General features: G+C 37.5%; 1 protein-coding gene across 2 annotated transcripts; it reads left to right on the top strand.

Annotated features, from left to right (window-relative positions):
• On the top strand, nt 1–25,889 carry LOC117343618 (corepressor interacting with RBPJ 1-like). Of its 2 annotated transcripts, XM_033906053.1 has the most exons (11): nt 1–163; nt 1,217–1,311; nt 2,094–2,172; nt 2,603–2,667; nt 4,755–4,906; nt 5,383–5,486; nt 6,361–6,446; nt 7,578–7,675; nt 23,060–23,134; nt 24,438–25,065; nt 25,120–25,889. In XM_033906053.1, exons 1-11 carry the CDS (start codon nt 92–94, stop codon nt 25,226–25,228), a joined length of 1,563 nt encoding a protein of 520 aa, XP_033761944.1. In that variant the 5' UTR covers nt 1–91; the 3' UTR covers nt 25,229–25,889. The 2 variants fall into 2 exon arrangements, with proteins under 2 accessions (XP_033761944.1, XP_033761942.1); XM_033906051.1 differs by having other exon boundaries at nt 24,438–25,889.
• Nucleotides 25,890–26,981: the final 1,092 nt, after the last annotated feature.

The following is a 26,981-nucleotide window of genomic DNA, read 5'->3' as shown; positions in this document are numbered from 1 at the left end:
GTACATATCTGGCAGCTTCCTGTTTACCAACGACTGAAAAACGACAAGAGGAGTAAAGAAGTAGTCATCACTGTTCCACTAAAGCATCAAGATGGGGAAGGGATTCAATAATTATATGACCAAGAAGTTTTTCCATCCTGCCAGCAAGGAAAATATAAAGCGGGTAAGATGAATATAAACTTTGAATCTCCAAGGTTCGTCAATCCCGTCTGATTTCCACAGGTTTATTTTTTTTTTCTCGAATAGGTCCACAAATTCCAATACACAAAAAAACACTCAAATACAGATAGCGTTTACTCCAGTATTCTTATTGTATGTATAAGACCATTAATGTATGATTATTGTAATATCGGGCATAATATTAATGAATGGGTTTCAAAAGTTTAGATTTAGTCTGAAAAGTCATAACTTTCTACTTATAGTAGAGACATATATAGAGAGATAAGTAACATCGCTATTTCCCCGTACAAGTGGTGGCTCCTTTTATTCGTTGCCACTCAAGCATATCCCTTATCGAGAGCGCCCTGTCCCCTATCAAACACACGCGAGCACAGGTAAATCGGGCTTTCCGCATGTGTTGTGTATCGATGGACTGGAACTATTCGACATGTTCTGGTTAATCCGCCATTACGTCAGACCAAAACATCGTCATTTTAAATACACACAAAAAGCACATTGTTTTATTTTGGCCACTACAAAAGTTACCACATTAACCAAAAACTATCATACTTATGGAATATGGTCTTGTTTATCATGCACATTGTTGTCATTTATCCGTATTCTCGAAAATCCAATAGGGACTTTTCGAAAATTGGAGATTCCCGCCGATCTTTCCTGCGGTGTGCTTGACTTTCATACTCAAAATACAAACACTTGGACAGCAAATTGTGATATATTTCATATTGATGACACTTCTGCACTTTAATTTGATATTAATAAAATTAAAGCACATAATTGGATCTTGCTGATGATTTCAAATAGAAATTATCGATAATTATGTGTGTGGTTTTCACTATTTCTCTAATATGGCGTCAAGTGAAGACTGAACCGAGCGACCGCAAAGGATTGTGGGAAGGTCAGGGGCCACTATGTTAACACAAGGGCAAATAGAGAGTTACCAATCTCTCTGTATATATGTCTCTGCTTATAGTAACTATACATTAACAGTATAATTGTTATTCCTAAATCCATACTATAAATGGTTTTTTTATCTAAGGTATGGATGGCTGAACAAAAAACCCAGTTTGATAAGAAAAAACAAGAAGACTTGTTAGCACAATATCAGAAGGAACAAGACATGTATAGAAACAGGTATGTTTGTTTCAGATTGAAAGAGAGGTGGGAGATCATAATAAGGTTATACTTTACAACTTTTTTTAGTTTTCATTTCATATGATATAATAAAACAAGTCAGGGTCAGAAAAAAGACAGCTCTGATTGCCCAGGCCAGTAGATTTGGTCTGTGGACAAGTAAATATTTGTGACTACTTGCCCAGTTGGCAAGTGCTAAATATCTTGTAAACTCTACTTTTTCCTTAGATCTAGGATAACCCAAGATACTACAAATTCAGTTGAATTGGACCATTGTTTAGGCCTGTACTTTTGAACCAAAACTTGCCCAAATGACCAGTAATGCTGAAATCATTTTTCATGTCCTGCAAGTTTGGAAGTTTTGTGTGTTATAAATAATTAATGTTATCACAAAATTTGCGAGAAACAATGTTTTCTTTTAAACCATCACCAAGCCAAGGCCACCATGGTGTCCTGTTCACTTTCTTGTCAGAATGTCTGTCATTCTAAAGTCAGTTACATCATTTATGAGTAATAAATCAGACTAAATATCATCACATCAACGAAAATATTGCAGCTCATGTATTGATTGATTATATTCTGATTTGTCCTGTAGTGGAATTAAACTGTACAGATCAGTAAAAGACATAGGGAAATAGGCAAATGTCTATGTTTGTATTGGATAACAAAGAGTTTAGCTTAAAACAATATGGAAAAGAATTTATTTATTTCTTATTCAGTATAGATAAACCAGGAATATGTGATTTAATCTATTTACCATAAAAATCTCTTTTGATTCACAGAGCTCTGCTTGGAGATGAAAAGGCAAAACTAGGGTTGAGTTTCATGTATGATGCTCCACCAGGAATGAAGAAGAAAGAGGTATTTCTTAATTTGTTAATGTTAAATTTTTTTTTTTTTAATATGTTAATGCATTTCAGTTAAGATGTTGACTATACAAGGTTAGAGAAATAACTATTGGTAAAAATATCAGTGATTTGAAAGTAATACTTGAATGTCTAGTAAATATCTATTTGAGTTTCGCATTTAGTATCCTAGAAGTGTAAGGGTTTTATTTGCATGTCAGTACTCATGGTTTCTTCTTACATTCTGTTTGTAACAGACTCCAACAGTTGTTACACAACACACACTATATTCTAATTAATACCAAACACTAATGTAAGATAGTGTGTTTAAAAGTACAAAAACAGATTATTTTGTGGTTGGTAACATCAGTGCTGGCCTTTAACATCCTGTATCTTCTACCAAAGATGGAAGTCTCATATACTGGTGATTTATATATGTTCTGCAGCAGGAAGAAGGAGAGGCAGAGGTGAAGTTTGACTGGCAGAGAAAATACAATGCACCTAGAGAACAGTAAGTGTAGATAATGATATAGTACAGGAACAAGACTTTGGTATAAACATCGAGTCACAATAACTCGGTCAATAAAACATTAGAATAATGATATATTACAGGAACAATAAAACATTAGAATAATGATATATTACAGGAACAATAAAACATTAGAATAATGATATATTACATGAACAATAAAACATTAGAATAATGATATATTACAGGAACAAGACTTTGGTACAAACAGCAAGTCACAATAACTCGGTCAATAAAACATTATATTAGAATAATGATATATTACAGGAACAAGACTTTGGTACAAACAGCAAGTCACAATAACTCGGTCAATAAAACATTAGAATAATGATATATTACAGGAACACAATGACTGGGTCAGTAAAACATTAGAATAATGATATATTACAGGAACAATAAAACATTAGAATAATGATATATTACAGGAACAATAAAACATTAGAATAATGATGTATTACAGGAACAATAAAACATTAGAATAATGATATATTACAGGAACAATAAAACACTAGAATAATGATATATTACAGGAACAATAAAACACTAGAATAATGATATATTACAGGAACAATAAAACACTAGAATAATGATATATTACAGGAACAAGACTTTGTACAAACAGCGAGTCATAATGACTCGGTCAATAAAACATTAGAATAATGATATATTACAGGAACAATAAAACATTAGAATAATGATATATTACAGGAACAATAAAACACTAGAATAATGATATATTACAGGAACAATAAAACACTAGAATAATGATACATTACAGGAACAAGACTTTGTACAAACAGCGAGTCACAATGACTCGGTCAATAAAACATTAGAATAATGATATATTACAGGAACAATAAAACATTAGAATAATGATATATTACAGGAACAATAAACATTAGAATAATGATATATTACAGGAACAATAAAACATTAGAATAATGATATATTACAAGAACAATACTTTGGTACAAACATCGAGTCACAATAACTCGGTCAATAAACATTAGAATAATGATATATTACAGGAACAATAAAACATTAGAATAATGATATATTACAGGAACAAGACTTTGGTACAAACAGCAAGTCACAATAACTCGGTCAATAAAACATTAGAATAATGATATATTACAGGAACAAGACTTTGGTATAAACAGCGAGTCACAATGACTCGGTCAGTAAAACATTAGAATAATGATATATTACAGGAACAATAAAACATTAGAATAATGATACATTACAAGAACAATACTTTGGTACAAACATCGAGTCACAATAACTCGGTCAATAAAACATGAGAATAATAAACCTCGAGTGAAGTTCTGAAGTGGTTTGACCCCTACTCAGGAAGGTTTGTGTTTCTAAGGAACCTGATATTTCAGACCTGCCTCTTCTGTTTTGTCCCCTATAACTTACCATACATGTACTCTACTAGCCTCCCATATCTTGTTCAGTGAGGAAGTCACCAGCTACTACAAGAAGACAAGTCTCACTTGGGTTATAATCCCAGAAAACAAGTAAAGATACAACCGAGATTTATTGAATTATTTACCAAATCAAATTTCTGGCTGATAAATATAATTTCTGCAGTGTCAGGTGATTAAATCTCTTCTTTGTTGAGGACATTATAGTTTTGCCCTGGGTACCTCTTCTTTGTTGAAGACATTATAGTGTTGCCCTGGGTTTGAACCTAGGGACCCTCAGCTCTGTCTGACATTTACAATCCATATTTTGTTATTGATATGTAAAGGTTTATATTGAACATTGTTGAGGAAAGAAAGTAATTCAAATTTAACAAGAACAAAATAAATACCTCTGACAATATTTACCTGAACAAATGGATCACACGGGCACTGGTCACCTGGATGGTATGAAACATTTCATTTACGAGTACCTGTATTTCTTTTGTCTTAAAGGGACATATTTTACATAATGTATTCCTTCCAAATTATCACACAAAGGTAGAAATGACTAGCAATTGTCTATAGATATGACTTGTACTTCAATTTAATGATTTGTTTGAAACATTATGCCAAAGTAAAAACAGACTGGGCTTTGCATTATAGGTATGCTAAGGATGATGAAATGATCCGGGATCAGCCGTTTGGTGTGGAGGTGAGAAATGTGCGCTGTATAAAATGTCGTAAGTGGGGACACGTTAACACTGACAAGATATGTCCACTGTTTGGGAAAGATCTCACGGCTGAACCTGAACAACGTAAGTAACAGTATGTATTTATGTCACAATAGATTCAGAAAAGACATTTTCTGTATAATTCTGTAAAAAAAAAATTACCTTGTCACTAAGTACACAGGAGTAGTGTAATTTTCTCTCTTTAATTGTACATATGAAATGTCAATAATGACTTGGAAATTAAAGAAGAGTTTTAAAAAGCTCAAAAGCTATTTTGAAAGAAGCATTGTTATTGACCTTTTTTTTTTTTTATGACATCGTATGACATAAAAATCATGTGGTTGTTTAAGTGTAAATTTGCTTTTTCTTAGGAAAAGTCAATTTAATAACTACACTTGACAGCTTATTTATTGTTTCTGTGTTATGACTCCATACTGTACAAATGTGAGTTTGTCGTTAGATAAATAAAACCTTATTTTAGACACTGAACTCATTATATGGCTAATTGTATGTATACAACAAAGTAAGTTTTGTAAAACATTTATTGTATGGATTTGTAGCTGAAAACAGTGCCTCGTCTCTGCTGGAGAGTATGCAGGAGGATGGATTTGCCTTGAAACAGAGCATCATGGGAAGAATGTCAGATCCTCGAGCAACCAATGAGGTAATTTATATAAGATTATATATGTATTTTAACACTAATATTGCATTAGGTGAACTGTTATACCATTGTGTGTCTCTTCTTGTTAAATTAATTTTTAATGAACAAAAAAGTCATTTATAATGAACCAGCTGGTTATAATCTATTAACAGTTGTCAAAGAAATTCAACACTTAAGTCTTGTGACTTTTGTATAAGTCTGTTGGTGGACTTCAGTCCCAAGCTTTATCAAAACCTGCTTCTCTTGCTTTAATTCATTCAAATAGTAATCCTTTTCAGATTTGATCTTCTTTTGATATATATCCAATGTAAGAAAAATATGAAATTAATTAAAATAAATCCATAATTATGGAGCAGTTGCACCTTCCCATTGAGATTTTGTTACATTTCTTTCGACCTACTTTTCCTCCGTTCGAGTCCTCAGAGGAAATATTTGGCTCTACTGTATCTCACTCTCAATCAGTGTTTTAAGGTGTTGTATATATTACAGGTATAATTATTATATTCTGTACAATCCTCCTCGGATCTGAATTGACTTTTTCTCTTCTTTGGTACAGGATTACCGTGACTTCTAAATTGAAACTCGGCTTCTACATGGTCATTTCTATTTCTTATTTGGTCTATGGGAAGAAATACATATTTTTACCATAATCATGACTAATATAATTATAAAATTGATATGCTCATCCATTTGTATTTTATTTATCAGTTCCTTCTTACAGCTTTGAACAAAGAAGTTTGGCCAAATATTTTGAGGGACCATTAAACACCGATTAAATCAAGACTTCCAACTTTACTTATTTTTTATGTCTAGATTGTTAGAGGAAACATTGTACTAGGGTATGTCCTTCTTACAAACTGATTTTGTTCTATTTTAGCAAATCATTGACAGTGAGGATGAAGATGACCCTGAAGTCCAGTTTCTAAAGTCACTGACACCTAAACAGAAGAAAAAGCTGTTGAAGTAAGGAAAGAAAAACAAGAGATATTAAAAAAAAAGATTGTTTATCTATTAATCTCAATATAGCAGAAAGGTGTGAAATTATGTATTTTACCTGTGGTACCTAGGGTATTTAGAAATGTCAATTACAAAACTGAACTGGACAGTAAATTATGTAAAAGGAACATACCGTCTTGAAAAGAAAAAAGACACAGACAGTTACAAGGAATAGAGGGGTGTTAGGGCCTATATGCTGTGGTAATACAAGGAATAGAGGGGTGTTAGGGCCTATGTGCTGTGGTAATACAAGGAATAGAGGGGTGTTAGGGCCTATGTGCTGTGGTAATACAAGGGAATAGAGGGGTGTTAGGGCCTATGTGCTGTGGTAATACAAGGAATAGAGGGGTGTTAGGGCCTATGTGCTGTGGTAATACAAGGAATAGAGGGGTGTTAGGGCCTATGTGCTGTGGTAATACAAGGAATAGAGGGGTGTTAGGGCCTATGTGCTGTGGTAATACAAGGAATAGAGGGGTGTTAGGGCCTCTGTGCTGTGGTAATTTGAATACTGTAAACGTACTTATTTTAGCGCAATCAAATTTTAGCGCATTTGCAGATTTTAGCCAGTCAGCGCAATGATGAATTAGCGCATCCACAGAACTTTCTATAGAAATAGAACGTACAAAAAGTAATAAGCGCAATCATAATTTAGCGCAAGGATTCCAGCGCGAAAAGCGCTAAAATAAAATTACCGCTAAAATATGTACGTTTACAGTAACCTATAACTTAGATATATAGAAGTCTCAGCAATCATTATAAATCATTATAAATTCTTAAACTCCCCTTCGGGTGGGATCTTACCCCCAAGGGGATGAATGATTCTATAAATCTGTTCTATGGCACAGCCGGGATGAACTCTATCTAACCATTACTCAGATTTAATTGTATACCCAAATCTTGCCCCCTTGCCCCCCCCCAATCAATGATCAATTCTATTAATCTTATCTATAATACAGCTCAGGTGAACGCCATCTGATCATAACTTATAACTCTAATTGGGATCCCCTAGCTGGCCCTCAATGGGATGAATGATGATATTAATCTGATCTTTGATACAGCCGACATGAACTATTATGATCATTGCTTTTACACCAACAGGAGATTGAACAAACTTCAAAATAAAGGAAAACACAAATCCAGTAAAAAATCTAAAAAGAAAAAGAAAAACAGAAGGAAGTCAGCTTCATCAGATTCAGGTAAACATTAAATTGTTTTTATACCCAAAAACAAGTATTAGGAACCAGTATGTTTTTTAGCCCACCATCATCAGATGGTGGGCTATTCAAATCGCCCTGCGTCCGTGGTCCGTCGTCCGTCCGTCCGTCCGTCCGTCCGTCCCTCCGTCCGTAAGCAATTCCTGTTATCGCTATTTCTCAGAAAGTACTCAAGGGATCTTTCTCAAGTTTCATATATAGGTTCCCCTTGGTTCCTAGTTATGCATATTGCATTTTGAGAGCAATCGGAAAACAACATGGCTGACAGGCAGCCATCTTGGATTTTGACAATTGAAGTTTGTTATCGCTATTTCTCAGAAAGTGCTGAAGGGATCTTTCTCAAATTTCAGATGTAGGTTTCCCTCGGTATCTAGTTATGCATATTGCATTTTGAGACTAATCAGAAAACAACATGGCCGACAGGCAGCCATCTTGAATTTTGACAGTTGAAGTTTGTTATCGCTATTTCTCAGAAAGTGCTGAAGGGATCTTTCTCAAATTTCATATGTAGGTTCCCCTCTGTGCTTAGTTATGCATATTGCATTTTGAGGCCAATCGGAAAACAACATGGCCGACAGGTAGCCATCTTGGATTTTGACAATTGAAATTTGTTATCACTATTTCTCAGAAAGTACTGAAAGGATCTTTTTCAAATTTCATATGTAGGTTCCCCTCAGTGCCTCGTTATGCATATTGCATTTTGGGACCTATCGGAAAACAACATGGCCGACAGGCAGCCATCTTGGATTTTGACAATTGAAGTTTGTTATCGCTATTTCTCAGAAAGTGCTGAAGGGATCTTTCTCAAATTTCAGATGTAGGTTCCCCTTGGTATCTAGTTATGCATATTGCATTTTGAGACTAATCAGAAAACAACATGGCCGACAGGCAGCCATCTTGAATTTTGACAATTGAAGTTTGTTATCGCTATTTCTCAGAAAGTGCTGAAGGGATCTTTCTAAAATTGCATATGTAGGTTCCCCTTCATGCCTAGTTATGCATATTGCATTTTGAGGCCAATCGGAAAACAACATGGCTGACAGGCAGCCATCTTGTATTTTGACAATTGAAGTTTGTTATCGCTATTTCTCAGAAAGTGCTGAAGGGATCTTTCTCAAATTTCATATGTAGGTTCTCCTCTGTGCCTAGTTATATGCATATTGCATTTTGAGGCCAATCGGAAAACAACATGGCCGACAGGTAGCCATCTTGGATTTTGACAATTGAAGTTTGTTATCACTATTTCTCAGAAAGAACTGAAAGGATCTTTTCCAAATTTCATATGTAGGTTCCCCTCAGTGCCTCGTTATGCATATTGCATTTTGGGACCTATCGGAAAACAACATGGCTGACCGGCAGCCATCTTGGATTTTGACAATTGAAGTTTGTTATCGCTATTTCTCAGAAAGTACTGAAGGGATCTTTCTCAAATTTCATATGTAGGTTCCCCTCGGTATCTAGTTATGCATATTGCATTTTGAGACTAATCAGAAAACAACATGGCCGACAGGCAGCCATCTTGAATTTTGACAATTGAAGTTTGTTATCGCTATTTCTCAGAAAGTGCTGAAGGGATCTTTCTAAAATTGCATATGTAGGTCCCCTTGATGCCTAGTTATGCATATTGCATTTTGAGGCCAATCGGAAAACAACATGGCTGACAGGCAGCCATCTTGTATTTTGACAATTGAAGTTTGTTATTGCTATTTCTCAGAAAGTGCTGAAGGGATCTTTCTCAAATTTCATATGTAGGTTCCCCTCTGTGCCTAGTTATGCATATTGCATTTTGAGGCCAATCGGAAAACAACATGGCCGACAGGTAGCCATCTTGGATTTTGACAATTGAAGTTTGTTATCACTATTTCTCAGAAAGAACTGAAAGGATCTTTTTCAAATTTCATATGTAGGTTCCCCTCAGTGCCTCGTTATGCATATTGCATTTTGGGACCTATCAGAAAACAACATGGCCGACAGGCAGCCATCTTGAATTTTGACAATTGAAGTTTGTTATCGCTATTTCTCAGAAAGTGCTGAAGGGATCTTTCTAAAATTGCATATGTAGGTTCCCCTTCATGCCTAGTTATGCATATTGCATTTTGAGACCAATCGGAAAACAACATGGCTGACAGGCAGCCATCTTGTATTTTGACAATTGAAGTTTGTTATTGCTATTTCTCAGAAAGTGCTGAAGGGATCTTTCTCAAATTTCAGATGTAGGTTCCCCTTGGTATCTAGTTATGCATATTGCATTTTGAGACTAATCAGAAAACAACATGGCCGACAGGCAGCCATCTTGAATTTTGACAATTGAAGTTTGTTATCGCTATTTCTCAGAAAGTGCTGAAGGGATCTTTTTCAAATTTCATATGTAGGTTCTCCTCTGTGCCTAGTTATATGCATATTGCATTTTGAGGCCAATCGGAAAACAACATGGCCGACAGGTAGCCATCTTGGATTTTGACAATTGAAGTTTGTTATCACTATTTCTCAGAAAGAACTGAAAGGATCTTTTTCAAATTTCATATGTAGGTTCCCCTCAGTGCCTCGTTATGCATATTGCATTTTGGGACCTATCGGAAAACAACATGGCTGACAGGCAGCCATCTTGTATTTTGACAATTGAAGTTTGTTATTGCTATTTCTCAGAAAGTGCTGAAGGGATCTTTCTCAAATTTCATATGTAGGTTCCCCTCTGTGCTTAGTTATGCATATTGCATTTTGAGGCCAATCGGAAAACAACATGGCCGACAGGTAGCCATCTTGGATTTTGACAATTGAAGTTTGTTATCACTATTTCTCAGAAAGAACTGAAAGGATCTTTTTCAAATTTCATATGTAGGTTCCCCTCAGTGCCTCGTTATGCATATTGCATTTTGGGACCTATCGGAAAACAGCATGGCTGACCGGCAGCCATCTTGGATTTTGACAATTGAAGTTTGTTATCGCTATTTCTCAGAAAGTACTGAAGGGATCTTTCTCAAATTTCATATGTAGGTTCCCCTCGGTATCTAGTTATGCATATTGCATTTTGAGACTAATCAGAAAACAACATGGCCGACAGGCAGCCATCTTGAATTTTGACAATTGAAGTTTGTTATCGCTATTTCTCAGAAAGTGCTGAAGGGATCTTTCTCCAATTGCATATGTAGGTTCCCCTTGATGCCTAGTTATGCATATTGCATTTTGAGGCCAATCGGAAAACAACATGGCCGACAGGCAGCCATCTTGTATTTTGACAATTGAAGTTTGTTATTGCTATTTCTCAGAAAGTGCTGAAGGGATCTTTCTCAAATTTCATATGTAGGTTCCCCTCTGTGCATAGTTATGCATATTGCATTTTGAGGCCAATCGGAAAACAACATGGCCGACAGGTAGCCATCTTGGATTTTGACAATTGAAGTTTGTTATCACTATTTCTCAGAAAGAACTGAAAGGATCTTTTTCAAATTTCATATGTAGGTTCCCCTCAGTGCCTCGTTATGCATATTGCATTTTGGGACCTATCGGAAAACAACATGGCCGACAGGCAGCCATCTTGGATTTTGACAATTGAAGTTTGTTATCGCTATTTCTCAGAAAGTGCTGAAGGGATCTTTCTCAAATTTCATATGTAGGTTCCCCTCGGTATCTTGTTATGCATATTGCATTTTGAGACCTATCGGAAAACAACATGGCCGACAGGCAGCCATCTTGGATTTTGACAATTGAAGTTTGTTATCGCTATTTCTCAGAAAGTGCTGAAGGGATCTTTCTCAAATTTCAGATGTAGGTTCCCCTTGGTATCTAGTTATGCATATTGCATTTTGAGACTAATCAGAAAACAACATGGCCGACAGGCAGCCATCTTGAATTTTGACAATTGAAGTTTGTTATCGCTATTTCTCAGAAAGTGCTGAAGGGATCTTTCTAAAATTGCATATGTAGGTTCCCCTTCATGCCTAGTTATGCATATTGCATTTTGAGGCCAATCAGAAAACAATATGGCTGACAGGCAGCCATCTTGTATTTTGACAATTGAAGTTTGTTATTGCTATTTCTCAGAAAGTGCTGAAGGGATCTTTCTCAAATTTCAGATGTAGGTTCCCCTTGGTATCTAGTTATGCATATTGCATTTTGAGACTAATCAGAAAACAACATGGCCGATAGGCAGCCATCTTGAATTTTGACAATTGAAGTTTGTTATCGCTATTTCTCAGAAAGTGCTGAAGGGATCTTTCTCAAATTTCATATGTAGGTTCTCCTCTGTGCCTAGTTATGCATAATGCATTTTGAGGCCAATCGGAAAACAACATGGCCGACAGGTAGCCATCTTGGATTTTGACAATTGAAGTTTGTTATCACTATTTCTCAGAAAGAACTGAAAGGATCTTTTTCAAATTTCATATGTAGGTTCCCCTCAGTGCCTCGTTATGCATATTGCATTTTGGGACCTATCGGAAAACAACATGGCTGACCGGCAGCCATCTTGGATTTTGACAATTGAAGTTTGTTATCGCTATTTCTCAGAAAGTACTGAAGGGATCTTTCTCAAATTTCATATGTAGGTTCCCCTCGGTATCTAGTTATGCATATTGCATTTTGAGACTAATCAGAAAACAACATGGCCGACAGGCAGCCATCTTGAATTTTGACAATTGAAGTTTGTTATCGCTATTTCTCAGAAAGTGCTGAAGGGATCTTTCTCAAATTGCATATGTAGGTTCCCCTTGATGCCTAGTTATGCATATTGCATTTTGAGGCCAATCGGAAAACAACATGGCCGACAGGCAGCCATCTTGTATTTTGACAATTGAAGTTTGTTATTGCTATTTCTCAGAAAGTGCTGAAGGGATCTTTCTCAAATTTCATATGTAGGTTCCCCTCTGTGCATAGTTATGCATATTGCATTTTGAGGCCAATCGGAAAACAACATGGCCGACAGGTAGCCATCTTGGATTTTGACAATTGAAGTTTGTTATCACTATTTCTCAGAAAGAACTGAAAGGATCTTTTTCAAATTTCATATGTAGGTTCCCCTCAGTGCCTCATTATGCATATTGCATTTTGGGACCTATCGGAAAACAACATGGCCGACAGGCAGCCATCTTGGATTTTGACAATTGAAGTTTGTTATCGCTATTTCTCAGAAAGTGCTGAAGGGATCTTTCTCAAATTTCATATGTAGGTTCCCCTCGGTATCTTGTTTTGCATATTGCATTTTGAGACCTATCGGAAAACAACATGGCCGACAGGCAGCCATCTTGGATTTTGACAATTGAAGTTTGTTATCGCTATTTCTCAGAAAGTGCTGAAGGGATCTTTCTCAAATTTCAGATGTAGGTTCCCCTTGGTATCTAGTTATGCATATTGCATTTTGAGACTAATCAGAAAACAACATGGCCGACAGGCAGCCATCTTGAATTTTGACAATTGAAGTTTGTTATCGCTATTTCTCAGAAAGTGCTGAAGGGATCTTTCTAAAATTGCATATGTAGGTTCCCCTTCATGCCTAGTTATGCATATTGCATTTTGAGGCCAATCGGAAAACAACATGGCTGACAGGCAGCCATCTTGTATTTTGACAATTGAAGTTTGTTATTGCTATTTCTCAGAAAGTGCTGAAGGGATCTTTCTCAAATTTCAGATGTAGGTTCCCCTTGGTATCTAGTTATGCATATTGCATTTTGAGACTAATCAGAAAACAACATGGCCGATAGGCAGCCATCTTGAATTTTGACAATTGAAGTTTGTTATCGCTATTTCTCAGAAAGTGCTGAAGGGATCTTTCTCAAATTTCATATGTAGGTTCTCCTCTGTGCTTAGTTATGCATAATGCATTTTGAGGCCAATCGGAAAACAACATGGCCGACAGGTAGCCATCTTGGATTTTGACAATTGAAGTTTGTTATCACTATTTCTCAGAAAGAACTGAAAGGATCTTTTTCAAATTTCATATGTAGGTTCCCCTCAGTGCCTCGTTATGCATATTGCATTTTGGGACCTATCGGAAAACAACATGGCTGACCGGCAGCCATCTTGGATTTTGACAATTGAAGTTTGTTATCGCTATTTCTCAGAAAGTACTGAAGGGATCTTTCTCAAATTTCATATGTAGGTTCCCCTCGGTATCTAGTTATGCATATTGCATTTTGAGACTAATCAGAAAACAACATGGCCGACAGGCAGCCATCTTGAATTTTGACAATTGAAGTTTGTTATCGCTATTTCTCAGAAAGTGCTGAAGGGATCTTTCTAAAATTGCATATGTAGGTTCCCCTTGATGCCTAGTTATGCATATTGCATTTTGAGGCCAATCGGAAAACAACATGGCTGACAGGCAGCCATCTTGTATTTTGACAATTGAAGTTTGTTATTGCTATTTCTCAGAAAGTGCTGAAGGGATCTTTCTCAAATTTCATATGTAGGTTCCCCTCTGTGCCTAGTTATGCATATTGCATTTTGAGGCCAATCGGAAAACAACATGGCCGACAGGTAGCCATCTTGGATTTTGACAATTGAAGTTTGTTATCACTATTTCTCAGAAAGAACTGAAAGGATCTTTTTCAAATTTCATATGTAGGTTCCCCTCAGTGCCTCGTTATGCATATTGCATTTTGGGACCTATCGGAAAACAGCATGGCTGACCGGCAGCCATCTTGGATTTTGACAATTGAAGTTTGTTATCGCTATTTCTCAGAAAGTACAGAAGGGATCTTTCTCAAATTTCAGATGTAGGTTCCCCTCGGTATCTAGTTATGCATATTGCATTTTGAGACTAATCAGAAAACAACATGGCCGACAGGCAGCCATCTTGAATTTTGACAATTGAAGTTTGTTATCGCTATTTCTCAGAAAGTGCTGAAGGGATCTTTCTCAAATTGCATATGTAGGTTCCCCTTGATGCCTAGTTATGCATATTGCATTTTGAGGCCAATCGGAAAACAACATGGCCGACAGGCAGCCATCTTGTATTTTGACAATTGAAGTTTGTTATTGCTATTTCTCAGAAAGTGCTGAAGGGATCTTTCTCAAATTTCATATGTAGGTTCCCCTCTGTGCCTAGTTATGCATATTGCATTTTGAGGCCAATCGGAAAACAACATGGCCGACAGGCAGCCATCTTGTATTTTGACAATTGAAGTTTGTTATTGCTATTTCTCAGAAAGTGCTGAAGGGATCTTTCTCAAATTTCATATGTAGGTTCCCCTCTGTGCATAGTTATGCATATTGCATTTTGAGGCCAATCGGAAAACAACATGGCCGACAGGTAGCCATCTTGGATTTTGACAATTGAAGTTTGTTATCACTATTTCTCAGAAAGAACTGAAAGGATCTTTTTCAAATTTCATATGTAGGTTCCCCTCAGTGCCTCATTATGCATATTGCATTTTGGGACCTATCGGAAAACAACATGGCCGACAGGCAGCCATCTTGGATTTTGACAATTGAAGTTTGTTATCGCTATTTCTCAGAAAGTGCTGAAGGGATCTTTCTCAAATTTCATATGTAGGTTCCCCTCGGTATCTTGTTATGCATATTGCATTTTGAGACCTATCGGAAAACAACATGGCCGACAGGCAGCCATCTTGGATTTTGACAATTGAAGTTTGTTATCGCTATTTCTCAGAAAGTGCTGAAGGGATCTTTCTCAAATTTCAGATGTAGGTTCCCCTTGGTATCTAGTTATGCATATTGCATTTTGAGACTAATCAGAAAACAACATGGCCGACAGGCAGCCATCTTGAATTTTGACAATTGAAGTTTGTTATCGCTATTTCTCAGAAAGTGCTGAAGGGATCTTTCTAAAATTGCATATGTAGGTTCCCCTTCATGCCTAGTTATGCATATTGCATTTTGAGGCCAATCGGAAAACAACATGGCTGACAGGCAGCCATCTTGTATTTTGACAATTGAAGTTTGTTATTGCTATTTCTCAGAAAGTGCTGAAGGGATCTTTCTCAAATTTCAGATGTAGGTTCCCCTTGGTATCTAGTTATGCATATTGCATTTTGAGACTAATCAGAAAACAACATGGCCGATAGGCAGCCATCTTGAATTTTGACAATTGAAGTTTGTTATCGCTATTTCTCAGAAAGTGCTGAAGGGATCTTTCTCAAATTTCATATGTAGGTTCTCCTCTGTGCTTAGTTATGCATAATGCATTTTGAGGCCAATCGGAAAACAACATGGCCGACAGGTAGCCATCTTGGATTTTGACAATTGAAGTTTGTTATCACTATTTCTCAGAAAGAACTGAAAGGATCTTTTTCAAATTTCATATGTAGGTTCCCCTCAGTGCCTCGTTATGCATATTGCATTTTGGGACCTATCGGAAAACAACATGGCTGACCGGCAGCCATCTTGGATTTTGACAATTGAAGTTTGTTATCGCTATTTCTCAGAAAGTACTGAAGGGATCTTTCTCAAATTTCATATGTAGGTTCCCCTCGGTATCTAGTTATGCATATTGCATTTTGAGACTAATCAGAAAACAACATGGCCGACAGGCAGCCATCTTGAATTTTGACAATTGAAGTTTGTTATCGCTATTTCTCAGAAAGTGCTGAAGGGATCTTTCTAAAATTGCATATGTAGGTTCCCCTTGATGCCTAGTTATGCATATTGCATTTTGAGGCCAATCGGAAAACAACATGGCTGACAGGCAGCCATCTTGTATTTTGACAATTGAAGTTTGTTATTGCTATTTCTCAGAAAGTGCTGAAGGGATCTTTCTCAAATTTCATATGTAGGTTCCCCTCTGTGCCTAGTTATGCATATTGCATTTTGAGGCCAATCGGAAAACAACATGGCCGACAGGTAGCCATCTTGGATTTTGACAATTGAAGTTTGTTATCACTATTTCTCAGAAAGAACTGAAAGGATCTTTTTCAAATTTCATATGTAGGTTCCCCTCAGTGCCTCGTTATGCATATTGCATTTTGGGACCTATCGGAAAACAGCATGGCTGACCGGCAGCCATCTTGGATTTTGACAATTGAAGTTTGTTATCGCTATTTCTCAGAAAGTACAGAAGGGATCTTTCTCAAATTTCATATGTAGGTTCCCCTCGGTATCTAGTTATGCATATTGCATTTTGAGACTAATCAGAAAACAACATGGCCGACAGGCAGCCATCTTGAATTTTGACAATTGAAGTTTGTTATCGCTATTTCTCAGAAAGTGCTGAAGGGATCTTTCTCAAATTGCATATGTAGGTTCCCCTTGATGCCTAGTTATGCATATTGCATTTTGAGGCCAATCGGAAAACAACATGGCCGACAGGCAGCCATCTTGTATTTTGACAATTGAAGTTTGTTATTGCTATTTCTCAGAAAGTGCTGAAGGGATCTTTCTCAAATTTCATATGTAGGTTCCCCTCTGTGCCTAGTTATGCATATTGCATTTTGAGGCCAATCGGAAAACAACATGGCCGACAGGTAGCCATCTTGGATTTTGACAATTGAAGTTTGTTATCACTATTTCTCAGAAAGAACTGAAAGGATCTTTTTCAAATTTCATATGTAGGTTCCCCTCAGTGCCTCGTTATGCATATTGCATTTTGGGACCTATCGGAAAACAGCATGGCTGACCGGCAGCCATCTTGGATTTTGACAATTGAAGTTTGTTATCGCTATTTCTCAGAAAGTACTGAAGGGATCTTTCTCAAATTTCATATGTAGGTTCCCCTCGGTATCTAGTTATGCATATTGCATTTTGAGACCTATCGGAAAACAACATGGCCGACAGGCAGCCATCTTGGATTTTGACAATTGAAGTTTGTTATCATTATTTCTCGGAAAGTGCTGAAGGTATCTTTCTCAAATTTCATATATAGGTTCCCCTCGGTGCCTAGTTATGCATATTGCATTTTGAGACCAATCGGAAAACAACATGGCCGAAAGGCAGCCATCTTGGATTTTGACAATTGAAGTTTGTTATTGCTATTTTACAGAAGGTACTGAAAGGATCTTTCTCAAATTTCATATGCAGCTTCCCCTTGGTCCCTGGTATTGCATTTTTGGGACCGATCCGAAAACAACATGGCCGACAGACAGCCATTATCGCTAAATCTTAAATTTTATATATAGGTTCCCCTTGTTTGAATAGTACTAGAGGGCTGTTTCTGAATTTACACAGATTAGTAACACTTAGAGGAAGAGAAAAGTAGAGAAAAGATCAATCTGACATAGAACCTATAAAGATCATTCAATGGTGGGCGCCAAGATCCCTCTGGGATCTCTTGTTTTATTACCGATGCGATGTTGAAACCGATTGATAATATACCAGGTAAAGATTGGTAAATTAACTCTATGATAAAAGCTGCGTATATGGTGTATATACAGTCATGAATATTTAGATCAATTTAGATTTAGTTTTTAGCCCACCATCATCAGATGGTGGGCTATTCAAATCGCCCTGCGTCCGTGGTCCGTGGTCCGTCCGTCCGTCCGTCCGTCCGTCCCTCCGTCCGTCCGTAAACAATTCTTGTTATCGCTAATCCTCAGAAAGTACTGAAGGGATCTTTCTCAAATTTCATATGTGGGTTCCCCTTGGTGCCTAGTTATGCATATTGCATTTTGAGACCAATCGTAAAACAACATGGCCGACAGGCAGCCATCTTGGATTTTGACAATTGAAGTTTGTTATCGCTATTTCTGAGAAAGTACTGAAGGGATCTTTCTCAAATTTCATCTGTAGATTCCCCTTGGTGCCTAGTTATGCATATTGCATTTTGAGACCAATCGGAAAACAACATGGCCGACAGGCAGCCATCTTGGATTTTGACAATTGAAGTTTGTTATCGCTATTTCTGAGAAAGTACTGAAGGGATCTTTCTCAAATTTCATATGTAGGTTTCCCTTGGTGCCTAGTTATGCATATTGCATTTTGAGACCTATCGGAAAACAACATGGCCGACAGGCAGCCATCTTGTATTTTGACAATTGAAGTTTGTTATTGCTATTTCTCAGAAAGTGCTGAAGGGATCTTTCTCAAATTTCAGATGTAGGTTCCCCTCTGTGCCTAGTTATGCATATTGCATTTTGAGATCAATCGGAAAACAATATGGCCGACAGGCAGCCATCTTATATTTTGACAATTGAAGTTTGTTATCGCTATTTCTGAGAAAGTACTGAAGGGATCTTTCTCAAATTTCATATGTAGGTTTCCCTTGGTGCCTAGTTATGCAAATTGCATTTTGAGACCAATCGGAAAACAACATGGCCGATAGGCAGCCATCTTGGATTTTGACAATTGAAGTTTGTTATCGCTATTTCTAAGAAAGAACTCAAGGGATCTTTCTCAAATTTCATATGTAGGTTTCCCTTGGTGCCTAGTTATGCATATTGCATTTTGAGACCAATCGGAAAACAACATGGCCGATAGGCAGCCATCTTGGATTTTGACAATTGAAGTTTGTTATCGCTATTTCTAAGAAAGAACTGAAGGGATCTTTCTCAAATTTCATATGTAGGTTTCCCTTGGTGCCTAGTTATGCATATTGCATTTTGAGACCAATCGGAAAACAACATGGCCGACAGGCAGCCATCTTGGATTTTGACAATTGAAGTTTGTTATCGCTATTTCTGAGAAAGTACAGAAGGGATCTTTCTCAAATTTCATATGTAGGTTTCCCTTGGTGCCTAGTTATGCATATTGCATTTTGAGACCTATCGGAAAACAACATGGCCGACAGGCAGCCATCTTGTATTTTGACAATTGAAGTTTGTTATTGCTATTTCTCAGAAAGTGCTGAAGGGATCTTTCTCAAATTTCAGATGTAGGTTCCCCTCTGTGCCTAGTTATGCATATTGCATTTTGAGATCAATCGGAAAACAATATGGCCGACAGGCAGCCATCTTATATTTTGACAATTGAAGTTTGTTATCGCTATTTCTGAGAAAGTACTGAAGGGATCTTTCTCAAATTTCATATGTAGGTTTCCCTTGGTGCCTAGTTATGCATATTGCATTTTGAGACCAATCGGAAAACAACATGGCCGATAGGCAGCCATCTTGGATTTTGACAATTGAAGTTTGTTATCGCTATTTCTAAGAAAGAACTCAAGGGATCTTTCTCAAATTTCATATGTAGGTTTCCCTTGGTGCCTAGTTATGCATATTGCATTTTGAGACCAATCGGAAAACAACATGGCCGATAGGCAGCCATCTTGGATTTTGACAATTGAAGTTTGTTATCGCTATTTCTAAGAAAGAACTGAAGGGATCTTTCTCAAATTTCATATGTAGGTTTCCCTTGGTGCCTAGTTATGCATATTGCATTTTGAGACCAATCGGAAAACAACATGGCCGACAGGTAGCCATCTTGGATTTTGTCAATTGAAGTTTGTTATTGCTATTTTACAGAAGGTACTGAAAGGTACTTTCTCAGAAATAGCAATAACAAACTTCAATTGTCAAAATACAAGATGGCTGCCTGTCAGCCATGTTGTTTTCCGATTGGCCTCAAAATGCAATATGCAGTGAGGCGCTAGATAAAAGGAGATCAGGACCAGGTGTTTAAGAAGGGTAAAAGTCTTCAGTGTCAGAGGCGGTACCCACCAATATCTAGGTCAAATCAGGGATACCCACCATACATATCTAGGTCAAATCAGAGATACCCACCATACATATCTAGGTCAAATCAGGGATACCCGCCATACATATCTAGGTCAAATCACTGATACCCACCATACATATCTAGGTCAAATCACCGATAGATACCTGCCATACATATCTAGGTCAAATCACAGATACCCGCCATACATATCTAGGTCAAATCACCAGTACCCACCATACATACCAAGGTCAAATCACCGATACCCGCCATACATATCTAGGTCAAATCAGGGATATCTACCATACATATCTAGGTCAATCACCGATACCGGCATAATACATATCTTGGTCAAATCAGGGATACCCACCATACATATCTAGGTCAAATCACCGATAGATACCCACCATACATATCTAGGTCAAATCACCGATACCCGCCATACATATCTAGGTCAAATCACCGATACCCGCCATACATATCTAGGTCAAATCACCGATACCCGCCATACATATCTAGGTCAAATCACCGATACCGGCATAATACATATCTAGGTCAAATCAGGGATATCTACCATACATATCTAGGTCAAATCACCGATACCGGCATAATACATATCTAGGTCAAATCACCGATACCCGCCATACATATCTAGGTCAAATCACCGATACCCACCATACATATCTAGGTCAAATCAGGGATACCCGCCATACATATCTAGGTCAAATCACCGATTTATGTTATCGCTAATCCTCAGAAAGTACTGAAGGGATCTTTCTCAAATTTCATATGTGGGTTCCCCTTGGTGCCTAGTTATGCATATTGCATTTTGAGACCAATCGTAAAACAACATGGCCGACAGGCAGCCATCTTGGATTTTGACAATTGAAGTTTGTTATCGCTATTTCTGAGAAAGTACTGAAGGGATCTTTCTCAAATTTCATCTGTAGATTCCCCTTGGTGCCTAGTTATGCATATTGCATTTTGAGACCAATCGGAAAACAACATGGCCGACAGGCAGCCATCTTGGATTTTGACAATTGAAGTTTGTTATCGCTATTTCTGAGAAAGTACTGAAGGGATCTTTCTCAAATTTCATATGTAGGTTTCCCTTGGTGCCTAGTTATGCATATTGCATTTTGAGACCTATCGGAAAACAACATGGCCGACAGGCAGCCATCTTGGATTTTGACAATTGAAGTTTGTTATCGCTATTTCTGAGGAAGTACAGAAGGGATCTTTCTCAAATTTCATATGTAGATTCCCCTTGGTGCCTAGTTATGCATATTGCATTTTGAGATCAATCGGAAAACAACATGGCCGACAGGCAGCCATCTTATATTTTGACAATTGAAGTTTGTTATCGCTATTTCTGAGAAAGTACTGAAGGGATCTTTCTCAAATTTCATATGTAGGTTTCCCTTGGTGCCTAGTTATGCATATTGCATTTTGAGACCAATCGGAAAACAACATGGCCGATAGGCAGCCATCTTGGATTTTGACAATTGAAGTTTGTTATCGCTATTTCTAAGAAAGAACTGAAGGGATCTTTCTCAAATTTCATATGTAGGTTTCCCTTGGTGCCTAGTTATGCATATTGCATTTTGAGACCAATCGGAAAACAACATGGCCGATAGGCAGCCATCTTGGATTTTGACAATTGAAGTTTGTTATCGCTATTTCTAAGAAAGAACTGAAGGGATCTTTCTCAAATTTCATATGTAGGTTTCCCTTGGTGCCTAGTTATGCATATTGCATTTTGAGACCAATCGGAAAACAACATGGCCGACAGGTAGCCATCTTGGATTTTGTCAATTGAAGTTTGTTATCGCTATTTCTGAGAAAGAACTGAAGGGATCTTTCTCAAATTTCATATGTAGGTTTCCCTTGGTGCCTAGTTATGCATATTGCATTTTGAGACCAATCAGAAAACAACATGGCCGACAGGCAGCCATCTTGGATTTTGACAATTGAAGTTTGTTATCGCTATTTCTGAGAAAGTGCTGAAGGGATCTTTCTCAAATTTCATATATAGGTACCCCTTGGTGCCTAGTTATGCATATTACATTTTAAGACCTATCAGAAAACAACATGGCCGACAGGCAGCCATCTTAGATTTTGACAATTGAAGTTTGTTATCGCTATTTCACAGAAAGTAATGATGGGATCTTTCTCAAATTTCATATTTAGGTTCCCCTCGGTGCATAGTTATGCATATTGCATTTTGAGACTAATCGTAAAACAACATGGCCGACAGGCAGCCATCTTAGATTTTGGCAATTGAAACTTATTATCGCTATTTTTCAGAAAGTACTGAAGGGATCTTTCTCAAACATTTTTATAAGTTCCCCTTGGTCTGTAGTTCTGCATATTGCATCTTGGGACCAATAGGAAAACAACATGGCCGACAGGCAGCCATCTTGTATTTTAACAATTGAAGTTTGTTATCGCTATTTTACAGAAGGTACTGAAGGGATCTTTCTCAAATTTCATATGTAGGTTCCCCTTGGTCCCTGGTGTTGCATTTTGGGACCAATCCAAAAACAACAGACAGCCATTATTGCTAAATCTTAAATTTTATATATAGGTTCCCCTTGTTTGAAAAGTACTAGAGCGCTGTTTCTGAATTTACACAGATTAGTAAGACTTAGAGGAAGGGAAAAGTAGAGAAAAGATCAATCTGACATGGAACCTATAAAGATCATTCAATGGTGGGCGCCAAGATCCCTCTGGGATCTCTTGTTAATTGATCTCCCGCGTAATATCTAAATTAACATTTCAGGTGTTGAAGCAATTGATTATGTTTAATTAAGAAATTATTGTTACTTACAGATGAAAGTCCAAAAAAACGAAAACATAAGAAAATGGTCCAGTCAGACAGCTCTAGTAGTGACAGTGAAAGCTCAGGTGAGTGGCCTCAATTGATTAAGTTCTAGATGCAGTGAGTATCCCTGATTTGACCTAGATATGTATGGTGGGTATCTATCGGTGATTTGACCTAGATATGTATGGCGGGTATCGGTGATTTGACCTAGATATGTATGGCGGGTATCGGTGATTTGACCTAGATATGTATGGTGGGTATCTATCGGTGATTTGACCTAGATATGTATGGCGGGTATCCCTGATTTGACCTAGATATGTATGGTGGGTATCGGTGATTTGACCTAGATATGTATGGCGGGTATCGGTGATTTGACCTAGATATGTATTATGCCGGTATCGGTGATTTGACCTAGATATGTATGGTAGATATCCCTGATTTGACCTAGATATGTATTATGCCGGTATCGGTGATTTGACCTAGATATGTATGGCGGGTATCGGTGATTTGACCTAGATATGTATGGCGGGTATCGGTGATTTGACCTAGATATGTATGGCGGGTATCCGTGATTTGACCTAGATATGTATGGTGGGTATCTATCGGTGATTTGACCTAGATATGTATGGTGGGTATCCCTGATTTGACCAAGATATGTATTATGCCGGTATCGGTGATTGACCTAGATATGTATGGTAGATATCCCTGATTTGACCTAGATATGTATGGCGGGTATCGGTGATTTGACCTTGGTATGTATGGTGGGTACTGGTGATTTGACCTAGATATGTATGGCGGGTATCTGTGATTTGACCTAGATATGTATGGCAGGTATCTATCGGTGATTTGACCTAGATATGTATGGTTGGTATCCCTGATTTGACCTAGATATGTATGGTGGGTATCAGTGATTTGACCTAGATATGTATGGCGGGTATCCCTGATTTGACCTAGATATGTATGGTGGGTATCTCTGATTTGACCTAGATATGTATGGTGGGTATCCCTGATTTGACCTAGATATTGGTGGGTACCGCCTCTGACACTGAAGACTTTTACCCTTCTTAAACACCTGGTCCTGATCCCCTTTTATCTAGCGCCTCACTGCAAATCTGGGTTGTATTTTGCCCGTGTTTAATTGATTTTTAATGAGAATTGCAATTTTATTAATATTTCTGTATTCTGTAGAGTAAATACTCTCATGAAAGAACTTTAGGAAAGAGTCAATAATATTCCTTTTTGGAGTTCAAATACAATTTATAATTTCAAACAAAGGCACACAATCTACTGGTGTAACTGCACATTTAAAGAAAATATAAAATGTTAGATACTTGTATGTCAGTAAATATACCTTTGCTAAGCTGATATTCATTGTTTTATTTTCAGATGATGAACCAGTGAGAAAGAGGCCAAGAGAGAGACACCAACAGAGAATGGACTGTGATGACAGTCCACACAGAAACAGAGAAAAGAACCGTCTTGGTATGCCCCGGCACCGTAACAGCTCAGAAGATAAATGGAAGGCATCACATCGCAGATCTCGCAGTAGCTCCTCAGAGGAAGTACAAAGAGGAAGGAAAGGACGTCCAGGACAGAGTAAAAATCACCGAAAACCCAGGGACAGTAGTTCTAGTGAGGATGATAGACCTCGTATAAAGAGGGAACCACCAAGTCGACGGGGTCGACACGATTCTAGTGATGATGAAGGGGCGAAATCTGTTAGAAAACCAAATCAGGACAAAAAACATTCGCACGAGATGGAAAGGGAGAGAGACTCCAGGCAAAATGGGCATCAAAGTCAAGATAAAAAGGACTCTCGTTACAGTCAGGATAATCGTGAACATCATCAATTTTTCAGGAGAGATAACCGAGGGAGAAGAGCAAGTCCTTCTCCACGTAAACATAGATCAAGGTCAAATGACATGCGACGCAGGTCAAGGTCAAATGACAGACGACACAGGTCAAGGTCAAATGACAGACGACACAGGTCAAGGTCAAATGACAGACGGCAGAGGTCAAGGTCAAATGACAGACGGCAGAGGTCAAGGTCAAATGAAAGACAACATAGGTCAAGGTCAGGAGATAAAGGTCAGAGGTCAAGAGAAGGAAGGAAAGGTGAAGATAACAGATACAGAAATCACCACAGCAGACAGAGAGACACCTCCGACAGTGACTGATGAGTTTGATCATAAAAAAAACATTTATCTGAGCATGTCTGTTTACAATCATTGTCCTACCTATTAATTTGTCATTGATAATATTCATTTAATGATGCAGCATCATAATTTAAAGACTCCATTCATACAACATAATATATATTTGGAGAACTGTTTTGTATCAGGTAAATAGATGAGAATACTTTAAATATTTTTTGTAAACCTGAAGGTTCACTCCTTGCTTAGGTTTAGTTGTAAAATTTTAATTGAAATGCCGGTTTCTCCATGCAGAAAAACCTTCAACATTTTCCAAATCCAAGGTATGAAAAGGGCAATGATGACTTTCTCTCGTTTTTCAAAGGCAAGAAAGGGGAAACAAATCAAATATGTTCAAACAAATTTTTTATATGAATTGAGGGAGATTACTAGCAACAACAACAACATCAAACTATGAAGTTTCCAGTATCTATCACTCAGGTGACATTATAAAGGAGGTGACCTAGTTCTGTCAGCTGGACACTTGGCTGGAATGTGTTTAAACGATGACTGGTTACCTGTAACTCTACCAGTCGTGTACAATGATAATCATTCAATGATCATGTAAAATTTTAATTGGGTAATTATCTAATTTTATACTGTAAAAGTGTGCCTCCCAAGTTGACAATAAATGAAATGTTGAGACTGTCTGCCTTTAATTGTCTTTATATGGTAGTTTTCTTCTCTACTGTTTAACATTGGGTACTTTATTACTAACTGGTTCTACACACTTGTTTGTATTTTGTAGGTAAAGTTACTTAGCGTATTATGTACAGGACTATTACTCCAGGCCAACACTGGGATTAAATATCAATACTCGGCATTCTGCGTTGGCTGTTCATTCAATTGCCATTGAAGCAGGAGCTTGCGCATATATTTTCACAGACATATTTCTTATAATTATATTGTGAACTGTTTCTGTGTCAGTGTTTGTGATTTTAGCACTAGATCTAGAGCTCGCTGTCAGAAGTCGTAAATTCCGTACTACCAGTTGGATGACAATTTTTCTAAACCCCCATTCCTTTATAAATTGTATTACATACAACTAACCACATCAACTGAAATGGTTCAATGCAGTTGGAAAGGCAAACAAATGAGAAACTCTTGATGTCACAGACAATTCATGTAAGTGATTGCAATACTTCACTGTCATTGACATGTTTGTGCTCGTAAAAATCGGGACAGCCGACAGGTGGCCATCGTGGATTATAAGGTTTGAAGTCACTTTTCCTTACGAAGTAATGAAGAGGTCCCTCTCTCCCGTAGTTCCTATTTGTGTGTTTAATTCAGATTTAAAATGAATTCTGAACTGCAGGTTTGTTGTGAATTGATATTAAGGTCAAAACAGGGTCCTGGTCCAAAAATTTGAATATTAAAAAAAACGAGATATCCCAGAGGGATCTTGAATTGGCGCCCACCATTGAATGATCTTTATAGGTTTCATGTCAGATTGATCTCTCTATTTTTCCATTCCTCTTACTAATCTGTGTAAACTGAGAAACATCCCTCCAGTACTTTTCAAACAAGGGGAACCTACCGGTACATATGAAATTTGAGAAAGATCCCTTCAGTATACAGTAAAATTACGATAACAAACTTCCATTCTCAAAATCCAAGATGGCTGCCTGTTTGCCATGTTGTTTTTTGACTTGTTCAACAAGAGATCTCAGAGGGATCTTGGCACCCACCATTTTATGATCTTTATAGGTTCCATGTCAGATTGATCTTCTCTCTATTT

Source organism: Pecten maximus, chromosome 15 (genome assembly GCF_902652985.1).
Source record: "Pecten maximus chromosome 15, xPecMax1.1, whole genome shotgun sequence".
Classification (NCBI taxonomy): Eukaryota; Metazoa; Mollusca; class Bivalvia; order Pectinida; family Pectinidae; genus Pecten; species Pecten maximus.
The sequence above is the reverse complement of the archived record's forward strand: the minus strand, read 5'-3'. Positions and strand labels throughout refer to the sequence as shown.